This window comes from Tasmannia lanceolata, unplaced genomic scaffold (assembly GCF_043159265.1).
Source record: "Tasmannia lanceolata isolate RefF3 unplaced genomic scaffold, GAP_Taslan_0.1 ptg000008l, whole genome shotgun sequence".
Taxonomy (NCBI): Eukaryota; Viridiplantae; Streptophyta; class Magnoliopsida; order Canellales; family Winteraceae; genus Tasmannia; species Tasmannia lanceolata.
In genome coordinates, this window is record NW_027518685.1 from 64,945,833 (window position 1) to 64,957,235 (window position 11,403).

Genomic DNA, 11,403 nt, shown 5'->3' on the forward strand with positions numbered 1-11,403 from the left:
AGAGGAGGATTCGAGAGTTGGGTATTTATAGAATACAATTAAGTTAAATAAGTGGATTTAGTAATTAATTTGGAGTCATCTGCTAAGATGAAATAAGAAACTATCAGATCTCTCTATATATAGCTGATTTTTTGTATCGGTTTTGGAAGTTCTACAAATTTTGCCTTCTTTTCGCACCTGCCAGCAACCCTCATGTATTACTATATTAAGACTGACTAACAAAGTAACAAGAGGACATGCGTTTGGTGATCTTGATGGTTGATCTGATGGGCCGTCACAAGGTGACCCAGTGGGCCTAGTTCTAGTGCAAAGATCAACGGCTTAAAGACATTTAGAACATCCAAAGGGTTAGAATCATCTGATGAGGGTGGGATCAATGGGAATAAGCAGTACATCAATAGTGATGATCTATTATGATCTTCACTTGAGACATGTATGTGTGATCAGGACTGTTGACCTTGTAAAAGATCAGGAGGCAACCCACCTGGTCTTTTCATTCCAAATGGATATTTCATGTGTAAGATAAAGATATTAATACATGAAATACGCTAGATTCCTCAAATGAAATTTGTCCATAGGGTGGGGCATTTTTGTCCCAAATTAAATTAGAAACTCAATGAAAGAAAGTCTCTTAATTAGTAAACTAAGATATGGAATGTTTCCTAGTTAAATGGAATTAGGGTTTCCTATTCATTATTCAACCTAAGTTATGCCTCACAAAAAACAGAGGAGCCCCAAGTGACGGGGGTTTCACACATGGTCCTTAAAAGTGGCCAAATCTTAAATGGAAGTGACTCTTCTTTTTTCTTCTTGGGCCCACCCCTCTAGTGCATTTATGACCATGGTTTTAAATTTCGATCGAAATCCAAAATTTCAGATTTTGGTGGGGACCGAAACTGAAATTTGGCGAAATTTCGGACAATTTCGGACAATTTCGGTCCGAAATTTCGAGAAAATGCCTTAAAAAAAAAATAAAGTGTCACCAAATTTCGGAATTTCGGACGAAATTTCGGTTTTTCGGAAGTCCTAAACCAGTACCAAAATCGAAATTTTAAACCTTGTTTATGACTACCTTTTTACACTAGAAGTGGTGGCCCTGGGACGAAAATAGGGTTAACTTATCATTTCCTCATCTTAAATTATTGTCTGCATGGCCCAAACTATAGGCTGCAAATTGTAACCTTTTCAATGTATTCCTAAAAAATCAAATTCCATTCCCCACTTGATTCCCTAGAAAGACCAAAGGGCACTTTTGTCAAAAGCCTCTTGATGAAACAGAAATCGGTTACCTTCCAACTACTTTTTGAACGATTCACTTGGAGGGAGAATCAAAACCAAAAGGCTCTCTCTCAACCATCCCCTTTCACCCCAACTCCTATAAACCCTCTAACATGTTCTCCCCCAATTGCAATATCCAGTCAAATCCGACCCAAAATTGGTCATTTGACCCACCAATTCAAACTCTGGTGGCCCAGAACCGGCTCGAACCATGGCCCGAGCCCAGATACCTCTATGGGTCTGTTGCATAATCGTGCTCTGGGGCATTGCCGCCGGCAGCATAGGCGTGAACTGGGGGTCGATGGCCTCGCACCTGATGATCCCAACCACTGTTGTGGAGATGATCAAAGCTAATGGAATAAAAAAGGTGAAGTTGTTCGATGCGGATTCGTGGACGGTTAATGCCCTTGCGGGGACTGGAATTGAAGTCATGCTTGCCATCCCTAATGATCAGCTTAAACATATGAATGATTATGGTAATGCAAAGCATTGGGTGGAGAAGAATGTTACCAGACACAATGGAAATGTCAATATCAGGTAAGGAATTTTTTTTTCTATCTTCCTGTTTGTTCCTTCTAGGTAGGTTAGGTAGGTTGCACTAGGGGTGCAAGTTTGGCCCTGTGAACCCTGACCCACCCTGAGCCCGAACAGGGTCAGGGTTGGAAAATCCGACCCTGAGGGCGGGTTTGGGTGCATTTTTTAGGCCCTGACTCAGGGTCGGGTCGGGCTCAGGGTTGATACCCCGGGCCAACCCGACCCTTGCCCACCCGGCCCTGTTTACACTATACCCCTAACCCGCCCTGTCCGACCCGACCCGATCTGGTCCTGTTTACACTTTACACCTAACCCGCCCTGACCCGACCCGGCCCTGATTTTGTTTTACACTTTACCCCTAAACCGGACATGAATATTTGATGATCTGGGAAATGAATATTGAACATAGCTCTGAGAAAAACATGATGAATCGCTTTGAGGGAAAAGAGCTTGACCTTGCAAAGCCACTGCATTTGATGGTAGAACAAAGACATCAAATTGAAACTCCCAAACCTGTACTGCACATCAACACATAAGCTCAAAGACACAACTAGATGAAGGATGCAAGATGAATACAATAACACTAAAAGAAATCGGCATAAAATGTTCCATTGATAGTATTTAATTCAAATGGAATCTACTACTCCAGCACTGCTCCTCATATTTTTTTTTCTTAGAGAATTATTATAGTGAGAATAAGATCATGCACCATATAACTACACCATATTATATAATAGAAGATTTTGGGACGTGGTATTGGTCTGACTCTTAGGTGGGATTAAGAAGAATTGATATTTTATACGTTGTGTGGCTGTGTTGTCTAGCATTTTTCAAAAAAAAATTGTATGCCCATTACTGTTTGGGGCACAACCATTAAATGGACGGTAAGAATTGATATATTTATATGCTGTGTGGCTGTGTAGTCCAGCATTTTTCAAAAAAAGATTCTATGCCCATTACTGTTTGAGGCACAACCATCAAATGGATGGTTTGGATCATCCTTTGGTGTGGGCTGTTGTCCCTAGTTTTTCCAAAAGAGGGTATTTGCACTAGGGTCAATCAGGGCCAATCAGAGCTGCGCCAAGCCCTGCAGGGAGGGTATTGGGTTGAGGATTCTTAGGCCCTAATCAGGATTAGGGAGGGTCAGGGCCAAGAAATTAGGATCCAGGGTTGGGCTAGGGTTTTGAAAAACCCGACCCTATTGCAGCCCTAGGTTGCACTTTATTGAAGACGTAGTGAACCCTAAACAAAATGGCAATAATATTAAATGATAATTTAGGTACATTTATTGAGAAGGACACAATCAAGACAGTTTATAATGAGGCGATCATGCAGGGGTTCCAAAATATAAAAACTCGCAGAGGACAACTGAGCAAACTTTTTTGTAGTCATGAAAAAGTAGATGTTAATGCTTTTTTTTAATTGAAAGCAATTGGAGTCATACTTTGTGTGATGGTTTAGTTTTTTTCTTTATAAAAATTCGTTGATTATTGTATAACAACTATTGTTTGCCCCTTGGGAGCAAATCCCAAGGCTCCATCCCTGTAAGTAGGGTGCAACTTGGGCCGGGTTGAGCTTTTGCTAAAAATGACCTAACCCCAACCTGATATTATGGTGAAAACTCAACCCGAATTCCTTAAAAACGACCCGAGTTGCACCCCTAATTTTAAGGTGAGCCATATGGTGATACACATCTCTTGGAATATCATAAGACGCGCTCTGGTTGGAACCCTTGACTGAAAACTAAAGCAGATGAAGCCATAAAAGGTATAGGGGCCCTTTTAATATGGCAATGCATAAAGGCATGTTTACACAGCAGGTTTGAGAAAATATTGTTATCAGACTTGGGAAGATATGAAGTTTTCGCTTTTGATTTGAGTCCAATCTGGTTGGTGTTTAAGCTAAGAAGAATTGTCCTGCACTTCCAGCTGATACTCAATCAGGGTTTGTTCAAATGCCTGTTCTGCTCTTTTTGAAAGAAGAAAACCCAACACTAAGGGCCCGTTTGGATATCTCCCATTTTGTATTTGGATTTGGAATTTGAGTTTTGAATACAAATTGAATAGATCCAGCAGCTCATGTAGAGGGAGAGAGAGAGGGGGAAGGGGGTACTTCCTAGTGGAGGGGAGAGGTTGAGGAGCAAAGAGGGGGAAGGAAACTGCCAGATCTGTGGATTTCCAATTTCTTATTTCCACAGCAAACTTAGAAATCTCACTTTTTTCACTGTCAGCTGCTGAATTAGAAATCCAAGAATTTGATCGATCCAAATTACATCCCAAAAAGGGCTACAAATGTGAGAAATCCAAATCAAAATCTTCTCTGCATCCAAACAGGCCCTAATAGAATTTGGATGTGAAAACTAAACTGATTTTTTTTTTGATTGATAACTAAACTGATTTATTGACACACTTTAGGTAGTAAGCGAAGAAGAAATACACTGTTGTGTAAAATTTATAGAAATACACCCATTATCAGAAGAATATAACAAAAGATCCAAAATAGAGTTTAAGAGAAATAATACTGCTGAAAATTTGATACAACATTCACAGTTTCACTATTTAACAATTTTAATTAAGTGCTAATGCAAAGAGAGCATCCCCAAGTGGGAGAGTGGACGTCATAATTTGTGACAGAGGGGGTACGTGTTCGCGCGGCTTAAATGTTCAAAAAAAAGCAATGACTGAAAGGCTACCCATACTTCACATTTGATGTGGAACTCCTTTATAATCATCGGACTTTCAAAACTGGAAGAGATGTCTCTTCAAGTATAGTTGCAGCAAACCTCAAATCATTCATATAAGATTTCTTTACAGGTTTGAGCCTCTACCTGTAGAGGTTTCTAGTCATCTCTTCGAAGACATCTGATAACTGGAAGCAGACAAAGGGGCGTTCTAAACAGAAAAGTGCATTCCAAACTTCCAAAACAGTGCCAGCTGCAAGTCCGTTTGGTTGCCGGGTTTTTTTTTTCCTGGGATTTATGTGGGTAAAGGTAGGAGACAAAAGAGGGGACAAGCATTAATTAGAGAAAGATATTATGATGAGTGGAGAGACCACCATTTTCAAGACAAGATTTTGCTGATGTCACCAAGAAAAAGCTGATGTCACCACTAAATATTCTCCCACATAAATCCTAGGAAAAAAAAAACCCAGCAACCAAACGGAGGGAAACCTCTAAAAATGTTTTGCATTGTATCTTGTAAACAAATGGTTTTGAAGTTAAATATGATTATTTGCAAATAATGATCACAATATTTTTTGAAATGATAGATTTAATGGCTTCTAAAGAAGCCTTAATGTCCCATTTTGCAACGAAGATTAACTTAAGATTCTTTTATTGGCAAATAAGGACTGGTTTTGGTGGCATCCAAATAGGGCCTTGGATAATTATATGAACCCAAGTAAATCAAGTCAAAATAGCAACACCCACATGGTCTCCTCCATCTACTAAAAAACTGACTCACCAAATTCTGATTGATTTCTGCCAGTCTGCCCATTTGTTCAGATTTCTTATTCACTAAAATTGAGAGATCTTCTAAATCATCACAAAACTATGAATAAATAATACTGAAACTGATAGAATTGTCTCATATAATTCAAGAAAGTACATACACATTAAGATATGAATTTGGCCGAATATGCAGGTTTATGATCCCCTCGTTTAAATTTTTTTAAGCAATTACTAAGATTGTGACAACTGGAGCGAATAGGTAACATGATGCAAATATCGCTTTTTGAGGCTATCTTGGGTGCTAAAAATTTATATTGTTTTTGTCTGGACTGGACTTAGCCACACAAAGACTACAAAAGCCAAGATGACGCCATTTGATCACTCTCACTGCTAAGAAGACATCAAATTCTGCTAGGATTTTATGTTACCTACCTGAAATTATCGTTCTTTGTTAGGGATCCATGTTCAACCCATTTCCAGTTTGATGAATGGTCTCTATACTTGTCCCAATCAAGGTTGTATAACAGCTTTGAATTTCTTCGATATCCATCAGTAAACAGCAGTTAGCTATCAACATTTTGAATCCTCATAAAAAAAAAATCCATGTGTCTGAACAACTGAAACTTGGTTTTGAACATCAAGTGACAGAAATTTGGTTTTGAACATCAAGTGACAGTTGACACGATTAGAAATCTCCAAAAAAAAAAAAAAAAAAAAACACCCACCATCGGTCATTCCCAACAATAGCGCTCTGTGATTCATCTTTTCAATGGCACAATACATTTGTTTGCTTTAGTCCTTGACTTTTTGCTCATCTTGTTCAGATATGTAGCTGTTGGAAATGAGCCCTTTCTCACAAGTTACAATGATAGCTTCATGAAGACTACTTTTCCAGCATTAAAAAACATTCAGAAAGCCCTTGACGAGGCTGGCATAGGAGACAAGATCAAAGCTACAATCCCAGTCAACGCCGACGTCTACAACTCACCTTCAAACAAACCGGTACCGTCCACAGGAAACTTTCGTTCCGACATCCGAAACCTCATGATCCAAATTGTCAAATTCCTCCACTCCAACAAGGCCCCCTTTGTTGTCAACATCTACCCATTCCTCAGCCTCTACCAAAGTGAAAACTTCCCTGTAGATTTTGCTTTCTTTGATGGTGGAGGCAAGCCAATCAATGACAATGGACTGCAATACACCAATGTTTTTGACGCAAACCACGACACACTTGTCTGGTCATTAAAGAAAGCAGGGGTTGGTGACTTAAAGATCATTATAGGGGAAGTTGGGTGGCCTACAGATGGAGACAAGAATGCGAATAGAGAATACGCTAAGAAGTTCTATGATGGATTTTTGAAAAGGATGGCATTAAAAAAGGGGACTCCACTTAGGCCTGGGCCCATGGATGTATATCTCTTCAGCCTGCTAGATGAGGATCAGAAGAGTGTTGCACCGGGGGATTTCGAGAGACATTGGGGGATTTTTACATTCGACGGGAAGCCAAAGTTTCCAATGGATCTTTCAGGCCACGGAAACGATCGATATCTAGTCTCTGCTAAGGGGGTCGAGTACTTACCAGATCAATGGTGTGTGTTTAAAAAGAATGTTAAGAACTTAACTGCTTTGGCTGCCAACATGGACTATGCATGTTCCCTAGGGGATTGTACAGCGTTGGGCTACGGGTCATCATGCAATAACTTGGATACCTTTGGGAATATATCGTATGCTTTCAATATGTACTTTCAAATGCAAGATCAAGATGTCCAGGCTTGTAACTTCCAGGGGTTGGCAGAGATAACCACCAAGAATGCCTCACAAGGGGGATGCTTCTTCCCAGTGCAGATAATAAGTGCGGGTGAGAAAACTCAGTCGGCATTAACAATCAGCATTGCCACGACAGTGATAGTATTGGTTGCCTTGGCTTTTCTATAGAAAAAGGGGAGTGGAATGGATTATTTATCAGAAAATACATGAATTTGTTACTGTTATAGAATATAAGTAAACAGTTCCTGCTATTTTTGTTAGTTTAAATTTTCTTCTCAAAAAGTTGGTTTCAGGAGACAACTTCAAGAGCTTATTAAAAGGAGGAGCATGCCAGCCAGCCACGACCCGCAGAAGAATTTTTGAGAGTCATAGTCATAAAGATCACAATGGTGGGTCACAAAATAACAGTAAAAAGTAGTGAAAACAAAAAAGGGACAAGCAGTGAGGCAAAATTTAGAGAAAGAAGCTTACAAAATCAAATGGAGGACTCGTCGAAGATGATCCCGAAATGGGATGATTCAAATTCAAATCCAACAATAGAGGGCCTAAATTCACTCCATAAGGCATATAACTGATCGACATTTCGACCTCCAAAGTACGAAGACTCTGGTATCTCATATGGGGGTGAGGAGCTCTATGAAACATTCCCAATTGAACCAACCATTTTGACAAACAAAAAATAAGATTCCATAGTAGAAGACTCTATGAAACATTCCCAAATTTTTTTATTTTTTTTTGAAAGGTAAAGTAAGGTCGTGCAAACATTCCCAATTGAACCTGTCATTTTGACAAACAAGAAATAAGATTCCATAGTAGAACTTCCAGGCTGTATATGTGAAGTTAACCTTAGGGATGAATGATACGATTTTCAATGGTTGGCATCGTGATAATCTGTTGCACGTTGTGATCTTATCCCACAGAAAGATTACATGGATGTGGATAGAATTTTCAATAAATTCTTAAAATAATTTAAATAAATATATAAAAATAAAATTTTAATTTGAAAACACAACTACCAAACCATGATAAAAAAAACACAAAACACAACTAGCAAATCATACCTACAATAATAAAACACAAAATACAACTAGCAAACCACACTCAACCATCAGATATGTCCTAAATTCGCCCCTTCAACTTGATCTTCAATCCCTCCATTCAGCTACTTTATTATCTCTTAGTGAGTTCGTTCCACTAACATGGACTTATCGTCTTGATAAGTTATTTTATTATATCTCAGAAAATAAATCAGCCGAGCTTTTTTGCACCATCCAATATTATCAGACAAAAATAAAAATAACAAATTCATATTTTCTTTGTTCTTATATTTTGGCTCTGAATTTCCTTTACATTTTGGGCAAGGTGATAATATCTTATCAGGTTTAGCGGCTTCACGCTTGACAACATTAAATGTGTCTATGAGAGAAAATGATTTTGTCCAAACATCGTTGCATTGTTTGCATTCAAAATCTCTAGTTAAAGTTGTAATTTCATGCTCCATCAAATATGACATAGTATGTATCTTTGCGAAACCAGATGACAATGGATAAGGGAGAGGCTCACCAGTAGCTGGTGCAGCCAAGGGCTCGAGTGGGAACTAGGTTATGAGTTTGAGGAGGAATCATGGCGAGAAGAGAAGCAAAAATAGAGGGAGGGAGAGAAGAAGGATGTGAGAGAATGAAAGAAAACTAAACTAATATATAAAAGAATGATGCCTCCCTACATGCACATAGCATGGAGGGTAGTTTTGCTAAATGCCTAACTAAATTATTCGGATTTCCTTGTGAACAGAATTCATGAAGAATGAATGGAAACCAAAAAAACAGGAAGCGGAAGAGAGAGCACCTGTGCGTGAAAATTCCGGCCACATTTGCCTTCCGACAATTTCACTGCCCTCGTTTTCACTATAGGTCCTGTCTTGCTCGCCGATTGCCCATGGCATTCTCGGAGAGCGAGCTGGCATGGCTCCTGTGCTCGGACCACCCAGACCTGCTACTTCTTGCCCTTCTTAGTTTTTTCCTTACTAAACTGCTTTTTCTTTTTCTTTGTTTTTCTTTTCTAACAATATCCATTTAAAGGGCACAAATTCCAGGCTCTGAATTGTCGATTTGAGAGCTTTTATAAAGTAATCACATTATTCGATGATCCAAATCATTTATTTCTTGGGCCCCAACTTTATTAGGTCCTAGCCAACATGAAAGAAGATTTTAGCTAAGCATACTCTTTTACCACCAGCTTTCTATCTTTTAAAATTATTGTCCTACACGTCTTTTTAACTTGTGAACACATTTAGAATAGATTACCCTAAATCCGCCCCTGCATTTACTCTCTTGCAAAAAATAAGATACAAAAAAGAAAAGAAAAAAATGAAAAAGAAAAGCAGTTTAGTATGGGAAAAACTAAGAAAGGACAAGATGTAGCAGGTCTAGGTGATCCGATTATAGGAGCCATGATTGCTTCCTCTCCGGGAAGGCCATGGGCGATCGGAGAGCAAGGTAGGTGCCAATAGTAAAAACGAGGCCGGTGAAATTATCGAAAGGCAAATGTGGCCTGAATTTTCACGCCCAGGTGTGCTCTCTTTCTCTCTCTCTTCCTGGTTTTTTGGTTTCCATTTGTTCTTCCTGAATTCTGTTCATAAGAGAATCCGAATAATTTGGTAAAGCATTTGGCAAAACCACGCATCATGCCATGTGCATGTAGGAATGCATCATTCTTCTATATATAGTTTAGTTTCCTATCATTCTCTCCCATCCTTCTTCTCTCCCTCCCTCTGTTTTCTGCTTCTCTTCTCTCTTCATATATCATCCTTAAACTCATAATCTATTTCTTTTTTTTTTGAAAGATAATCAGAGAAAATATATTAAAACGGGAAGACCAAGGAGGTAACCCTAGGAAAAAACAAGAGAAAGAAAATACAAGGGCCTCAAGGAGGCAAGAACTCAAAAAACTCCAATACATCCTTATCAACACCCTCCCGAGCAAAAGCATCTGCCTCGCCATTCGCTGATCTTCGCACATGATTGAAGACAATGGAAGAGCCACGAACGATAGCGTGAATCTCATCGAAGATGGACCAAAATCTCCATGGAGGCGAAGCAGATCCCCGAAGCCATCTGATAACATTGAGAGAGTCTACTGCCACAATAAACGAATTCTGAGAACCCCTATCGATGTGTTTGAACCCGTCAAACGCCTTATGAACCTCAGCTTCACTAGAATCACAGACCCCCAGGGGACCAGAATAAGACAAAAATGACTCACCACTAGTAGAGCGGCATAAGCCCCCAACCCTAGCCGGCCCCGGGTTACCGATGCTAAAACCATCAAAATTAATTTTCAGATAACCAGGAAGGGGAGGACTCCACTTTTGAACCACCTTGCGGCAATGGGATCCTTCCAAGCAAATCACGCTCCAGCCTTCCCATAAATCAAATGCAGAGACGAAACGGAATGAGGGGAGACATCTAGCCCTTTCGATCACAGAAGCAATGATACTGATATAAACCCTCTGAGTAGACTTATGCACACCCTCAAAAACTCTAGCATTCCTCTCCTTCTAGATCTGCAAAAAGGTATAAAATAAGCACATCTGCCAAAGCATTCTCCCTTTTTTCAAGGCACTCCCTCCCAGCACTTCAACGAATCCAAAATAGAACAAGGGAACACCCAGCAAAGACCAAATCTCGACAAGATTAAACCCCAAACAACAGACGCAAAGCTGCAATGAATAAAGAGATGATTAGCCGACTCACCGGCCTTAAAGCAGAGAGGACAATAATCAACTAGAAGCATCCCCCTCTTCCTGAGAAAATTAATGGTCTGAATCCCATCCCTGCAGACTGCCCACGCGAAAAAACACACCCGAGGGGAGCATGAAGAATTCCAAACCTTAGCCAAAATAGGATGAGAAGAGCCAGGGATAAGATGAGAATAGAAAGACCTAACTGAGAAGAATCCAGATTTATCCAAAATCCAAACTCTCTTATCATCCCCAGACATCTTAATATAGCATGATTCTAACAGCTGAAAGAGAATCGCCAAAACATCCAACTCTCTCTCAAAGAAATTTCTACGAAAAGCAGGCAACCACACCACTCTCCCACTTTCCCGAACGAAGCAATCTTTAACCAGCACCGCCTTATCATGAGCTATTTGAAATAGCGCTGGAAACAATACACTCAAAGGCTCAGAAGCACACCGGGCATCCAACCAGAATGTGATGCGATCACCTGAATAGACTTTAAACCTGGTTCCCAAAGCAAATTTGGATCTGACTTTCAATATATCTCTCCAAACAGTAATCCCTTTAGGCGAGAATATGTAGTCCGACTCCCACTTACCTAACTTATACCCATGTTTACTAACCACCACTTTCG

General features: G+C 39.7%; 1 protein-coding gene across 1 annotated transcript; it reads left to right on the top strand.

Annotated features, from left to right (window-relative positions):
- The first annotated feature begins 1,386 nt into the window (after positions 1-1,386).
- Positions 1,387-7,278, top strand: LOC143885474 (glucan endo-1,3-beta-glucosidase 8-like). The gene is made up of 2 exons (XM_077389678.1): positions 1,387-1,815; positions 6,085-7,278. The coding sequence occupies exons 1-2, from the start codon at positions 1,490-1,492 to the stop codon at positions 7,193-7,195; spliced, it is 1,437 nt and encodes a 478-aa protein (XP_077245793.1). The 5' UTR covers positions 1,387-1,489; the 3' UTR covers positions 7,196-7,278.
- Positions 7,279-11,403: the final 4,125 nt, after the last annotated feature.